The sequence below is a fragment of the Lithobates pipiens genome, unplaced genomic scaffold (genome assembly GCF_037356315.1).
Source record: "Lithobates pipiens isolate NorthernLeopardFrog02 unplaced genomic scaffold, aLitPip1_a1.2 Scaffold_1, whole genome shotgun sequence".
Taxonomy (NCBI): domain Eukaryota; kingdom Metazoa; phylum Chordata; class Amphibia; order Anura; family Ranidae; genus Lithobates; species Lithobates pipiens.
Window position 1 is genome coordinate 168,704,588 of NW_027507685.1, and position 16,282 is coordinate 168,720,869.

The 16,282-nt window shown below is 43.2% G+C and overlaps 1 protein-coding gene across 6 annotated transcripts in view; it reads right to left on the reverse strand.

The window, feature by feature from the left end:
* The window catches only part of L1CAM (L1 cell adhesion molecule), a 671,411-nt gene that overhangs the window by 460,363 nt on the left and 194,766 nt on the right, over positions 1 to 16,282 (reverse strand). For all 6 annotated transcript variants that reach the window (XM_077478852.1, XM_077478851.1, XM_077478850.1 and 3 more), the window contains one exon: positions 9,104 to 9,294. In XM_077478852.1, coding sequence (XP_077334978.1) covers positions 9,104 to 9,294 — 191 coding nt within the window. The remainder of the gene's footprint in view (positions 1 to 9,103; positions 9,295 to 16,282) is intronic.

A 16,282-nucleotide genomic window follows, 5' to 3' on the forward strand; every position in this document is an offset into this window, starting at 1 on the left:
CTCAGAAAGGATTTACACGCCGAAAGTTGTAATGCAGTGTATAGGACGTCGTATTTTCCGTCCCGTCGTACGTGCCGTTCACGTCATCGCGCACGGTTTCAGCAAACTGTTCGTTCGTCGTGTGTGGGCAAGTCCGTCCATGATAATTTTGAGCGGACTGTTTGCTGAAACTGTTTGACGGACAAAGTTGAGCGAACAGTCCCCGCGTGTGTACGCGGCCTAAGAACATGGATTACTGGAAACAAGATAAACTTATTTGGTTCAGATGGTGTCAAGAGTGTGTGGCGGCAACCAGGTGAGTAGTACAAAGACAAGTGTGTCTTGCCTACAGTCAAGCATGGTGGTGGGAGTGTCATGGTCTGAGGCTACATGAGTGCTTCCGGCACTGGGGAGCTACAGTTCATTGAGGGAACCATGAATGTGAACATGTACTGTGACATACTGAAGCAGAGCATGATCCCCTCCCTTCAAAGACTGAGCTGCAGGGAATTATTCCAACATAACAACCCAAAACACACCTCCAAGATGACCACTGCCCTGCTAAAGAAGCTGAGGGTAAAGGAGATGGACTGGCCAAGCATGTCTCCAGATCTAAACCCTATTAAGCATCTGTGGGGCATCCTCAAATGGAAGGTGGAGGAGCGCAAGGTCTATAACATTCACCAGCTCTGTGAAGTTGTCATGGAGGAGTGGAAGAGGACTGCAGTGGCAACCCGTGAAGCTCTGGTGAACTCCATGCCCTGCTAAGGCAGTGCTGGAAAATAATGGTGGCCACGCAAAATATTGACACTTTGGGCCCAATTTGGAAATTTTCACCTAGGGTGTACTCACTTTTGTTGCCAGCGGTTTAAACATTAATGGCAGTGTGTTGAGTTATTTTGAGGGGACAGCAAATTTACACTGTTATACAAGCTGTACACTCACTACTTTACATTGTAGCAAAGTGTCATTTCTTCAGTGTTGTCACATGAAAAGATATAATAAAATAAATGTGAGGGGTGTACTCACTTTTGTGAGATACTGTAAATACTCAATTAGAGATAAATGAATACAACTACCACTGGCTAGACACTTTATAGAGAAGAGACATACAACTTCCCAATTAAAATAAATGGTGTTGGAAGTCATTAATATAAATAGGAGAGGAGGCGATCAGTAATTAATCTTAAGAAAATGTGCGACTCCAAAAGGTTTAAATACAGGCCTGGATCTTTATTTGTTCATATGATCAAGAGTATATTATATATGTTTATTTTTATATATACAATTAGGTGTATCCTTTTGGATATTTAGATTATGATACTCTCACACATATACATATTTAATATTTATATATATGTGTGTGTGTGTGTGTGTGTATATAATTTTTTTTCAACAGAATAAAAATGTGATTGTTCCTGAGTGATTAATGAGATGAGCATCTGCATGGTTAACCATTTGTGTATTAGTGGTGTGAGATAATTAACGAATGAAGGAATACAATTGTACTAATGAGCAATTAACCATAGATGGGAAAAAAAAAATAATTGTTGTGACATTGACTAAAATGTTAGATGTGTTTTGATATGAAGAAGGGCAAAAGTATGTGAGCCCAAAATTCCTTTTGAACACTACTTGAAATGGAACTTTACAAATATATATATATATATATATATATATATATATATATATATACACTCTCTGAATTCAGTGTAGCCTATATATACAGTGCATTCGATGGTGTACAGTTTCGAATACACTTCAGGCGGTGTACACAGTATATAACACAGTGTGTACAGTTTCTAATACACTTCTGGTGGTGTACACAGTATATAATACAATGCAGCCGGTGTACAGTTTCTAATACAGTGCAGGCGGTGTACACAGTATAATATACAGTGTGTACAATTTCTAATACACTTCAGCTGGTGTACACAGTATAAAATACAGTGCAGACGGTGTACAGTTTCTAATACAGTGCAGGTAGTGTACATAGTTTTTAATACAGTGTGTACAATTTCTAATACACTTCAGGCAGTGTAATATATATATATATATATATATATATGCAGCGCTGATATTTTTGCCTGTTAGTGCTATGTAATGTTAATCTATGGACAAATGTTATAAATTGGTATTTGGCACCATCTAGTGGCCTAAAGGTGAAATGGACTTCATTTATTTTCTTTTTCAAGAACATGGAGGAATGTTACAGGAAGTGACTGTTTATTTACATTATACAAGTGACCTACCTACCTACAATGCCAAGGACATGCGTGGCCATTTTCTTTCTCTTCTGGACACGTGGCCTGCCTACAGGGACCTGTGAGGATGTGTTCCAGAGAGCATGGCCTACCTCACCTGTGGAGAGGAACAACCATCGATTCTGCCTTACACCAAAGTGCTGGAGAGACAGTGTCACTGGACTGGGAAGGATCCAGAGACACCTGACAGAGCCACCTGAGGGTCCTGGTCATCTTGCAGAGCGGAGAAGTGTGACGGCGCTGGATGGCGTGAAGCAGGACTGAGACACCCGGAGCAGAGGTTTCCTACTCTTCCAGACCTGGTTGGGTGAGAGGGCTGCTGCTCATAATCCTTAACACACCTTTACACACTTAGACTCAGATCACAGTGTTGCTGGGACCTGTAGTCCCACAGAGAGGTTTCACACTATTAGACTGAGTTAAAGCAGGCCTCAAGCCTATACTCCACTGAGAACTGACACTGTGTGATTTGGAGACAACTACACCGGAGGTAGTTATAGTGTGCTACATTACAAGAACAGTTTCAATATTCATTCTACACTATTCTTGTTGGTTAAACCCTGTGGATTACAATTACTTCAACACAATAGCTACCAGAAGACAGAAGACCAAAGACTGCATCTCTTATTGCAAGGCCTTGCATTCAATCACTATATTAAGGGACTGCATTATAAAGCAGCAGGTGCTCCCTAGCAATTGTATTGTATAGTGTTGATGGTTTTGCATAACTGTGTTTAATTCAGTGTGCTGGAAGTGGGAAGGTGCCCGGAGCTAAGGCATTGTCACTCTGAGCATTGGTCCCACTTGGAGACACGCGTGCAAGGGTTACCCGATGATTCCTTATATGTTAAAATTGTGAACATCTACTGCACTGTTGCATTACGTTTGTGTGACAGTGTACATATTGTAACACTGTTTTATACCAATTTCAGTAAAAACACATTTTGGTAAATTACAATTTGGTGTGCAGCGTTGTTCCTTTTCCTACAAGTGGAACAACGGATAGCCAGGTACAGGTAAAGGTACACTGTTGTATTGTACATTGTTGGGTCATCCTCTATTGTTAGCTTCACACCAACACTGCACCACAGCTGTGTTAGGGGCTTGAGACAAGTTGTTGGGGGTATAATAGCAGAGTACAGGCCCAATAAAATAGCAGCTCCTTTGGGGGTCAGTGCTACATTATATATATCTGCAGGTGGCCGCGGGGCACGCTTGTCCTTTCTTTTCTGCTGCTGGCCCTGTTATTGAGCCACAACATGCAGAAGAGTTAGTCGAGTGCATAACAAAGCTGTCCTCATCCTCCTCATCCTCTGTCACCCAGGCTCATAGTCGTTTGCCTTACAATGCAGCTGCCAAAGCAGCCTATTCCACTGGCTCCTTGTCCACAGTTACTCCTTCTGTAGCCCTACTATCATGCACGGAGGAGTCACCAGAATTATTCGACCATAGTGTCGGTTACATGCTGCTGGAGGATGTGTAGCAATTTGAAGGCTCCAATATTGGTTCCCAGGTTTAGAAAGGGAGTAATGTGAGTCTTGAGAGAGGGGATGCCACAGAAGGACAAGAAACTGGCAGTCATGTTCCCCCAACTGCAGCATACAGCCAAGTTTGCTCCAGTGACAAGAAGGGGGGGGGGTGATGAGGTAACTGACTGTGACTGAGAGAAGAGAGGAGAAAAGTGAGGAGGAGGAGACAACTCCAACAAGGCGGGACGTCCTCCAGGGAGCAGCCTAAGGGCAACCACCCTATTGCATCACACCACAGAGCTGTTGACTCTCTGCTGACTTGCAAAAGTTCCTTGGTGTAGGCTTTTTTCAACATGTGTGCAGCAGATTGCACCATTGCCGTTTGCAACCTATGTCTGAAGCGGATCAAGCGTGGCCAGAACAGCATCCGCTTGGGCACCACATGCTTGACCAGACATATGACAACCTGCCATGCAGACCATTGGCAACAGCACCAGAAAAAACCCTGACAGCTCGCTGGAGCTCAGTGCAGGCAGAAGCTGCAGGTGGCGTGAGTGAAGGAGGGATGCTGCTTGGAGTGGCGATGGATCGGGGGTGCGGAGGCAGTACAAGGGGTGATCTGACTGGCGGGGGGAACACATTTGTATCCCCCCAAGCCCCATGCAACACCTAAAGCCAGCGGGAGTCAAAGAGGAGGGATGCCAGCTAATGATGGTAGCTGCGGGGGATCAGGTTTGCAGGGGGTCAAGTAGGGTGGAAGGGGGGTAATCAGTGCTGCGGGGGGAAGAAGGGGGGTGAAGGGAATAGGAAAAGAGAGTGGGGGAGTGGATTTTAGAACAATATCTCTGAGTTATAGAATTGTTCAGCAGAGTCTGCTGAACAATTCTGCTATAAGTTTATGGTCATTGAAGTGACCATTTAGCTTATAGGAGAGGGAAAAATTAGGTCCGTACGCCATTCAGACCTAGCCACTTGCAGGCACATTTAAAGGGTTCGTACGACGCATGGACCTGGCAGTAAAAGGATTAAAGGAGAAGTCTAGCCAAAGCTTGTTTGGCTGGACTTCTCCTATAGATTACAGGAGTGCAGTTCGTTTTGCACTCCTGTTAAACGTTTTCAGCAGAGAGCGGGCTGAAGTTCAGGCACCGCATCATCATGACAATAAAGCCCAGATCCGCCATGTGCCTGGACTGACACCCAGCTCAGGCTCTCAGTGAGCCGCTGCAGTACGGACCTACTTTGCCGGCAGGGCATCCATAGATGTCCTTCTGTGCGCAAGCGGCCTGCGCGCCTCCTGCAGGGCGGGTGCTGCGTGCTCTGTGATTAGCGAGTCTATGAGACTTGGCAGATCACAGATCATAGGTAAAGTAAGGGGTCAATCCCAACCCCTTACCACTTGATCAGCTGTCAGCCAATGATAGCTGATCATGTGATGTAAACAAATCCGGTAATCTGCTATTTTTTCTCCTCACACTAGTAGCATGAGGAGAAAAACAAAAACAAACAATCACCGGCGGCTGTGAGAGGGACATCAGCCCCAACCGTGGAAAGCCTCTGCAGAGGCTTCTGTGCCCACCTGTGCCACATACCAGTGCCCGCCAGTGTCACCTATCAATGCCCACAGTGTCACCTATAAATGTCACCAATCAGTGCCTCATCACCAGTGCTGCCTATCAATACCACCTACCAGTGCCCATCAGTGCCACCTATAAGTGCCATCTATCAGTGCCACCCATCAGTGACACCCATCAGGGCCCATCAGTGCCGTCTTATCAGTGCCCATCAGTGCTGTCTTATCAGTGCTTATAATGCCTTGTACAAATGGTCAGACATTCTGATCACAAAACCCATCTGATTTTTTCTGACGGATTTTGTCCGAAACACACGGTCGGACAAAGTTGTTGAAAAATCCTATTGTACGGAACGTGGTGACGTTCATTATGTACGACGAGGCTACGTAGAGGCTAGTAGCCAAAAGCTTTGGTCTCGTAATTTGATCTGAGCATGCGTGGCACTTTGTCTGTCGGAATTCTCTACAAACGATTGGAAAAAGTCAGATCGGATTTTTTTGGCGAAAAATTTTAGATCCTGCTCTCAAATTTTTTCAGTTGGAATTTCCAGCGGAAAAAGTCCGATAGAGCCCACACACGATCAGATTTTCTGACAATATAATCCGATTGGACCTTTTCTGTCAGAATTTCCGACCGTGTGTACAGGGCATTAGTGTCACCTTATCTGTGCCTATCAGTGTCGCCTTATCTGTCCCTATCAGTGCAGCCCATCAGTGCCCATCAGTGCCTGTCAATGCAGCCCATCAGTGCACCCTCATCAGCAAATATCAATGAAGGAGAAAAATGACCCATTTGCAAAATTGTATTTTTTTTTCATTTCTGTATTTTTTTGTTTCTTTAGCAAAAAATAAAAACCCAAGTGGTAATTAAATACTACCAAAAGAAAGCTCCATTTGTGTGAAAAAAATGATAAAATGTAATTTGAGTACAGTATAGCATGAACGCGCAATTGTCATTCAAAGTGTGACAGCACTGAAAGCTAAAAATTGGTTTGGGCAGGAGGGGGTTAAAGTGCCCAGTAAGCAAGTGGTTAATTTGCAGGGATTTCCCCTCACTTCCTGTTTGGCTATGGGACAGAAAGTGAAGGGAAATCTCTGCAACTGGACACAAAAAAAATCATTATGGGGCATCCTTCCCTTATGTTCTGATCCACTATACATGATATCTGGCGAGAGATCACCCCTGCTGAATACCCCAAAGTGACTCTTAAAGAGGCCACGTACCGATTAGAGCAAGAGAGGAACACCAGTCAGGAGATATTGTAACGGGACCCATAAAGGAAAAAGGTCTTCAAAGATCTCTAAAGATACATCTATTATATGCTGCTACCTTACAGCAGTAAGGTAAGGGGACACCCATAAAAAGATCGTCTAGGACCACACGGGAAAATTAATTTCACCCATACTGAATTTCGTTGGACCACCAAAAGCACCACTCTTTTATTAATAACCACTAGCACTTTACTAGTTTTTAGAGATTATTTACACTTTATGCGATTTTCGGATATAATCGCTACACTTTTCCTTTGCACTTTATGCGATTTTAAATATAATCGCCACATTATTGCACTTTTTATATGGACATCTGAAATTGATACTTTTATCTGAATTTTTAGATGAATGAATGAAAGAATGAAATACTTGTATAGTGCACAATGCGAACTGAATCGCCTCTAGGCGCTGTGGCGAGCTTTGATCATCTACTACAAAGAGGAAGGTCTTGAGTTTTTTCCTAAAAGCCAGGTGATTTTCTTCCAGGCGGATGTTGATTGGTAGAGCATTCCATAGCCGAGGCCCTTGGACAGCAAATCTCCGATCCCCCTTGGATTTATACTGGGCTTTGGGCACGAGGAGGAAGTTTTTGTTGGCTGATCGAAGACTGCGGTTTGGTGTGTAATGATTTATTTTCTCCATTAGGTATTGCGGAGCTTCTCTATGCACGCATTTGTGGGTGAGGCAAAGGGTCTTGAATGTGATCCGATTTTTTACGGTTAACCAATGTAAGCTCCTCAGTGAAGGAGAGATGGATTCCCAGGGTTTTTTTTCTGTTATCAGCCTTGCACTTTTTATATGGACATCTGAAATTTATACTTTTATTCAAATTTCTTTCTAGCACTATTGCATTTTATGTGTTTTATTTGTCACGTTTTTGCACTTTATGCGATTTATATTTCTTTGATACTATCGCCACATTTTGCCCTTGTATACATGGACAAATTATACTGTTATTTTCTATTTACTCTTTATGGTTTTTTAGTTTAATTTTTTATTGACGTGAGAGATCATACGATAATTGTCATAGTACATTTATCTTGTCATATAGACGTGCTACTAGTTTAAACCGACCCATCATTACTTCTATTTTCATATGTACTTTGACTATTCTTTTGGCTATTTGTGCTGGCTCTGTTGCTATTCAATTCCACACTCAGTCAAGCTACATTACTACTGAGAATCTAAACACCCCTCTGTACAGCGCACCACTACTTCTCTATAACTCTCTCTTTGGGTTCAGACATTTCCCTCAGTGAGTGCAGCAGTACTCTAGCTATATAATAAGAAATCTTTTCCACTTTGGCGCAGGAATATTCTTCTTACCATTCCCCAGTCATAACTATATGTGGCTTTGTTTTTTCTAAAATGTTTCAGTATTGAAAAAATACTCGTGGATCCTACTGAGTACTTGGACTTCCTTGTTCCTGGTGGCAATGATCGGCAGGCAGATCCGGCCAATGCAGCATTGCCACCATGGTGCGCATGCACAGCATATGTCCCATTCAATCTCTCAGCAGTTCACGTCACAGGCATACTCTTAGGAATGTAGGAAGTACCACCCCTGCTGAGATGGGAGTAACAACATGACTGATAGTAGTTCCTCCATCACACATTGACTACCAGGGGAATTCTCCACTGACATTGGTGATCTCGATCAGAGCTCGCACTGGTCGCTCACTGTGAAAATTCACACATGCTTTCCAGGAGACAGCTGGAGCATCCAAGATGATCCCCCACATGCAGACACTTTAGAGAGATCAGTATAAGTGAGAGCAAGCACCCTGACATCAGTGATGCACAGAATCATAAAAAGGATGATGCATCTGAGCTCAGGATTGTGGCAGATACAGGTTTAAAATGTACAGAATAAACTTAATGTTATTTACATCTCACATAATTGCTTTTTCATTACTATGCTTTAAATGGCTGGGGAAAGAGGATTTGAATAAGAAGCAGCAAGGTCATGATCTAACAGTCTCCTGCTTAGTTCTGCCATGACACTTTAAGCCCTTGTACACACGGTCGGACATTCCGACAACAAAATCCGTCGGATTTTGTCCGACGGATTTTGTCCGAAACTTGTGTTGAATACACACGGTCGGACAAAGTTGTCGGAAAATCAGATCGTACGTAACGTGGCGACGTTATTTCGTTACGAAGGGACTACGTTCAGGCTAGTAGCCAATAGCTTTGGTCTAGGAATCTGATCTGAGCATGCGTGGCACTTTTCCGATCGGAATTCTCTACACACAATCGGACAAAGTCCGATCAGATCATGTTGTCGGAAAGTTTTATAGCCCAGCTCTAAAACTTTGTCAGTCGGATATTACGATGGAAACAGTCCGATGGAGCCCACACACAGTCAGATTATCCGACAACACGGTCCGATCAGACATTTTCCGTCGGAATGTCCGACCGTGTGTACAAGGGCTAAGAGCTACATTCCCCAGCCTGACAAACCAATAACATTTTAGACACTGATAAACTGTACAAACTATATGTAAATGCAGTATTCAGCACATAGTAGAAGTTTATGGTAAACATACCTTCTGTGATCACATGGACCTCATTTGACACAGCTGTGCCCAGTTTATTACTGGCAAAGCAACGGTATTTTCCCTGGAAGTCCTTCAGATTTCCATTGAAGTTGGAAATTATTAAAGTTCCAGAATCTTTTTTCTGTACGACTCTTGTGTCATTTGGTTCAAACGGTAGGCCATCCTTTTCCCACGTATACCTAAAAAGGAAATGATAAAAATAATAGGAATCCATTATGAATGATGTAATAATAATATATTTTGTATTATTTAAATAACTAAATAGGCTTAATGACTTCATTATTAAATATAGATGCAGTACAGATTTGTAAAAAACTAGGCTAGAGGCAAAACAATGTTGTCAGATGTCTTAATTTTCAATGCCGCTGTCAGAATTTAGTTGCTACTTTTCCTTTTAGTTTTTTTCTAAAAATGCCCTATTGTGAAGAATCCAGAGCTTAAAAGTAAAAAGGCACTTTAATGCAGGTTTTCTATGCACTATTTTGTACCTCTATACTCACCTTGCCTGTGCTCCTTCACCACACCTCTCTCCTCCACAGCCAACGAGAATAGCTGGCTCTTCAGGGTGTGATGGAGTATTTGATCTGCTCCCTTGTGACAGTACTCAGACATAGTTTTATTTTCTGAATAAAGTCACTGTTCCTCAAGGTCTCCAACACAGTTGATTTTTAACACTAGATGCACAAAAGGAAGCAACAATACTATGAAATGTTGATCAAAAGAGTGTCTTCGTGGCTCAGGAAAAGATTTTATAAGACTTTTTTGCATTCCTCTGGGTCAGCTCTATGTTTAGGGCCATCTTTCTTTGCTTTAATGCAAGTACATGTTCATGCACTGACATGCATTTTTTTAAATTTGTTTCATTGTGTTTTTTATGTATGTTTAGCTGAGGTGGGTGCCTGTGCACCACTGAAGTGAAGCACCGTTTGATTGAATTGTATGAGAAGCTCAGAAACAGCCTGTTGATCATTTAATATGGATGGTGTCTGTGGATTGTGTTTTAAATTGTGTTATTTGGCTGCTATAACTTCTGTTACTTACCACTGGTGGACTGTGGGGGAACACTTCTGCATGGAAGACTTTCCTTTATTTACTTTATGGTTTAGAGTTGTCCGCATTTTTTTTTAGTTTTGTTTGTTTTTCACAATTTGGGACTTTGGATGGACTTTATTAATTTAAATAATTTTGACTTATTCAGTGGAGTCCACAGTTTTTTATGAACACAACTTTAGATGATATTTAATGTGTTTAAAGTTTATAGTTTTTAGCGCTGCACTTCTACGAATATACATTTTGTCTATACATTTGTTGTCAATAAATTGTGTTAGCTGCTTTATGTTTGGAAAGTCCAAGGTGATTCTATTATGAGTGTAGAGTGTCTGTGTAGTTTGAATATAGTGATAGTGCAGTGTCAGTGTGGGGCGTTCGAGTAGTTTTACTGCAGTATATTGAAGTGTGTCAGTGTAGTGTCAGGGCAAATTTACTGTAGTGTCAGTGTAGTGCATCCGTGCAGTTTTACTACAGTATATTGAAGTATGTCAGTGTAGTGTGCCAGGGCAGTTTTACTGCAGTATATTGAATTGTGTCAGTGTAATGTGTCAGGGCAGTTTTAATGCAGTATATTGAAGTGCATCAGTGCAGTTTTACTGCAGTATATTGTAGTGTGTCAGTGCAGTTTTACTGTGGATACAGAAAGAAGGTGTGTGGAAGGGACATTTGGAAAGGCACCACTATAACGGATATATAAAAAAAAAGTACAAATATAGTTTTTATTAAATACAATCTTAAGACAATAAAATACAGGCAACAGTGAATGCAAATTTTGCACAGAATACAACTTTCTTTATAGCAAGAAATGGCTCTAGATCACAAAAAAAAATTGTGGGTACCCTATGTGCTTCGACTCAAGGGTCTTTGTCTGGGGGTTCTCAAGAGCAACAGATTTGACAATACATATGGCATAGAACGCATGCATGCAAGCGCACCAGGACCCCTCCAAAGCCTCCACAAGTAGAAAACAATTAAAAGGACATAAACTTTAAATTCAAATTAGTGTGTCTAATGGCGTGTATAATGGAAATTACCACCATTGTGCAGCATAGAGTGGGGAGACGAAGCAAGAGCACATGGCCATGGGAGAAACCCCTCACAACCTCCCTGGTAGAGTATTTGATGCTTATCACAGATATAATATTGTATCAACTTATGGAATAGCCAAAAAATATACTCCAAGAAATGGCTATATGTCAGGGCTGGGCTCAGCCCTTCCTTATCTGAGCTGGCCGCTCAGTTGTTGGCTAATTGACAACTCCCAACTCTCTCCACAGTTACTCAGCTGTTGTTAATTCTGCTCGTCGGTCCTGCCTACTTAAAGCCGTCCAGCTCACTTGATCTCTACCTTTGCCTTGGTCACATCACAAGAAACCATCTCCTGTGTTCCTGTTTAAAGACTGGCTTTGCTTACATCCCTTCTGGCTTCTTATCCTGCTTGCTGTTCCTCTACTTGGATCCCTGACTTCTGGCCTGGCTGATTACCCAATCTGGTTACTGAACTCTGGCTATGCTTTGACTACGCTTACTCTATTTAGATTTTTATTAATAAACCAGTGTGATTTTCCTGTACTTCTGTCTCGGTCTGGTTCATGGTTTCTGACAGTAGGCGAAGGCCATGAATTCAGAAGATACAGTCAATCCACTTGTTGGTAATATTTTTTTTACAGATTGGATGAGCAAGATCACTGCATAGATCAGTTTTCCATAGTGTTACAAATGCTCCTAAGTCGCATGGCTCACCTGGAAACTCCTACTGTGGCTGCTCCGGTACAACCTGAGTTGCAGGCCATCCCTGCTGCTGCGCCAGTCTCTGTGTAGGCACCCGCCTCGAGTATTACCCGCCTCTATAAGAGGTATGTCTGGTTCCGCTCCACTTCCCCAGCGATTTGGAGGCGATCCAGTTCAATGCAGAGGGTTCTTCAACCAGGTTGAGATTTACTTTGAGATGCTGCCCCATACGTTTCCCACGGACAGAAGCAAAGTAGGTTTCATGATATCTTTTCCTTCTGAGAGAGCCTTGGCCTGTGCAAACCCTCTATGGGAGACGCAAAAACCTGTTGTCTTGCGTTACCCTGATTTGTGTTGAGTTACCCTGGCCTTCTTTAAAAGGGTATTTGATGTTCCCACACGCTCCACTTCTGTTGCCAAGTGCCTCGTGTCCATCAAACAGAGTATGAGAACTGTTGCCGACTACGTCATTGAATTCCATACTCTGGCAGCAGAGGTTCCTTGGAACAATGAGGCCTTCCTGGCTGCTTTTTCTCATGGTCTCTCCGGATTCCATTAAGGATGATAGCAGCCAGAGATATACCCACTGAGCTGGAGAGGTTGATCACGTTTGCCATCCACACTGATTCCAGACTCAGAGAAAGACTCTCTTTCAAGGAGCGCTTGTGGAAGCCTCCGAGCTTTGCAGTCCCACCCATGCCTCCTGATACCGAGTTGGTTAGTCAAGATGAACCCATGCACTTGGGCTTCATGCGTCTCTCTGCGGATGAGAGAGCCTTTAGGAGGGAGAGATTGTGACTTTATTGTGGCCAGGCAGATCACTTTTAGAAGAAGTCTTGTCCTACACATCCAGGGAATGGCCAAACCTTGAGGTCCTGTCATGGACAGACCTTAGGTGGCGTTGTATTGTCCCCAGTTGTCCAGAAGGATAAGCCCCTGGTTTCGGTAACCCTTTCTTGGGCTGGGTCGTCCATCGAGATACGGGCTCTACCGACTCTGGGGCTGCAGGCCTGTTCATTGATGCTGCCTTTGTATAGCAGCACTCGATTCCACTGCAGCTGCGTGACACTTCACTTGCCATTGAGGCTCTACAGCCTACCCTTGTGACTCATGAGATGGTTCCGTTGTCCATGGCTGTAGGGGCTCTTCACCATGAGATAATCCAATTCCAAGATATTTCGTCACCTAGGTTTTCCCCTCAAGCCCAGTGGTCCTCCGAGGGGGAGGGGTCATTGAGGAGGGGGTATTGTCAGGGCTAGGCTCAGTCCTTCCGTCTCTGAGCTGGTCGCTCAGCTGTTGGCTAATTGCCAACTCTCATCTCTCTCTACAGATACTCAGCTGTTGTTGATTCTGCTCGTCAGATCTGCTTACTTAAAGCCGTCCAGCTCACTTGATCTCTGCCTTCGCTTGGTCACATCACAAGAAACCATCTCCTGTGTTCTTGTTTAAAGACTGGCTTTGCTGACATCCCTTCTGACTCCTTAACCTGCTTGCTGTCCCTCTACTTGGATCCCTCACTTCTGGCCTGGCTGATTACCTGATCTGGTTACTAAACTCTGGCTTGGCTGATGATGCTTTGACTACGCTTACTCTATTTACCTTTTTATTAAAAAACAAGTGTGATTTTACTGTACTTCTGTCTCAGTCTGGTTCATGGTTTCTGACACTATAGTACTAAGGAGTAGAAAATAAACAATCTCCTGGACTGCAAGTGTAGTGAAGGGTTCAGATGGTTGTGAGGGGTTTCTCCCATGTGCTCTTGATTTGTCTTCCCACTCTATGCTGCACAATGGCGGTGGTAATGACGTGGTCATTTCCATTATCCACGTCTTTACAGACACACTAATTTGAAATTTAAGTTTATGCCCTTTGAATTGTTTTATACTTGTGGAGGCTTTGGAGGGGTTGTGGTGCTCTTGCATGCATGTGTTCTGTGCTATATGTATTGTCCAATATGTTGGTCTTGAGAACCCCAGATGAAGACCCTTGAGTTGAAACGCATAGGGGTACGCCCAATTCTTTTTGGGATCTGCAGCCATTTCTTGTTATGAAGAAAGTCCTTTTCATTCACTGTTGCATGTATTTTATTGTTGTCTTAAGATTCTATTTAATAAAAACTATATTTGTCTTTTTATTCCAAAAGTCCCTCCCATAAACCTTCTTTCTGTATCTACTTACCAGGATGTGGCACCATCATGGCTACCAAACTGGGCATTCAGATAAGAATTTCAGTTTTACTGTGGTATATTGTAGTGCGTCAGTGCAGTTTTACTGCAGTATATTGGTTGGTTGGCTCTGACTCTGAGGTTGAGGAAGATAGGAACATGCATCTACAGAAAGGGGAGAACACTGCTAAACAACAAATTGGCAGGCATGTTCCCCCAGCAGCAGCATGTTGACAAGTTGGCTCCACTGATGATGAGGTTAGAGGGGATGATGATGAGGTCACTGACTCGACATGGGTGCTAGATAGAGCAGAGGAGAAAAGTGATGGTGAGGCACAACCCCAACGGACCCCCTGCATAGTACACAGAGCCCTGCACAACACAGCCCCCTGTACAACACACAGCCTCTCTTATTATAAAGACCCCCACACTCCCAGCTCTGGGACAGCGCTGCCAGCATACTCTAAAGTTGAGAAAAATGTCACACTGTCAGCCCCTTCTCATAGACTGCTCCTCCTATGTCACTCTCATTGTAAATCAAAGGTTCTAAATACTTCCATAAACACCGGATCTGGTCATGTGACTGCACTCCTATCTTTCATTGATGGTCACATGACTGCTCTCCTCCCCCAATCAAAATCTACACAGGAGGAGGAGGGGGAGTGGGAGGAGGAGAGCAGCTGCAAGGAGCGGCATTAATTGAGGGATTCAGAGGCTTAGATTTGCATTGAGAGTTACAAAAGTGCAGCGGTATATGACAAAGGGCTGGCAGTAATGTTTTATGAACTTACTGGTAGTCCTGTCCTACGGCCAGTAGAGCGACCGGCCTAACACCCTCTCAATGGGTGACACCTGGGGAGGAACGCCCAGTCCCCAACCCCTGTTAGTAGAAAAACAGATATCGGCGTTTAAAACACAGGTACGGTTCACCCTCTATTTTCAGGGTAAAAAAGTTTGTGTTATACGCCGATAAATACGGTAATTTTAATATTTTACAGCAAGGCCAATTCTTTAACTTTTTTCCTTTCTGTGTGGGGATAGTATATTCCACAGACAGAAAAGGTATTTTCTACGATTTTATTATAATTATATGTATATTGATCTTAACATGTATGTTGTCCGTTTGTCTGTCCACAGAAACTCCAGATTGGGGGGTTAATTGGCATTATCAAACTCTAGTCAGTTTCAGCTGTATACATACTATTTAAGGGTTATGCCCATTGGTGTTTGTTAAATTATGATTAAGCGAATTTTGATTTATGAAACGCGTTAATCTTTGCCAGGTCTGCACTGATGTTGTATGATGTCATATGAAGTTGTTTTGATGGACTTTTATATTCAATAAAGTTACTACTATTGCTTCACACCTGTGAGTGCGGTCAACCTTTTCCTGTGTCAGAGGCTTCTCATCCAGATTGCGGACTGGACTGGCACCTAAGGGTTGGAGAGAAAGATTGTTCTCACCTGGAGAGGCTTAGTTCTGTTTCTTTATCTGATAAGGCCAATTCTTGCTTACATCAAGAGTACCTCTATAGCAGGGCTCGACAAAACCCGGGCGCCAGGTCGCATTTGCGACTAGAATTAGTGAACTGGCGCCTGGGGCAGCACAGCTGGGGGTATGCTGTCTCCGCGGACCCCCCCGGCGCGATCGCGTCGGGCCGCGCCGCCGGCGGCCGGTAATTTAGCCCCCGGCTTTGAGGCCTTCTATGATCCTATGGTTCCTTCTGGAATCTGGCGCCCTCTTGTGGTGGCCGTTGGAATTACAACCAGCAATGCTAATGGATGTAATGCTAATTTTCCCTGCCTGCCAGCCTATCTTCCTTCCCTTTACTCAGAACCCCTAAAAATTATATATATATTTTATTCTAACACCCTAAAGAATAAAATGGTGGTCGTTGCAATACTGTCTGTCACACCGTATTTGCACAGCGGACTTACAAGCGCACTTTTTTGGGGAAAATGTATTTAATAAAAAAAAAAAAATAAGACAACAGTAAAGTTAGCCCAATTTTTTTTAATATTGTGAAAGATAATGTTGCGTCGAGTAAATCGATACCAAACATGTCATGCTTCAAAATTTCGCCCGCTCATGGAATGGCGACAAACTTTTACCCTTTAAAATCTCCATAGGCGACATTTAAAAAATTCTACAGGTTGCACTTTTTAAGTTACAGAGGAGGTCTGGGGCTAGAATTATTGCTCTCACTCTACCGATCGCAGC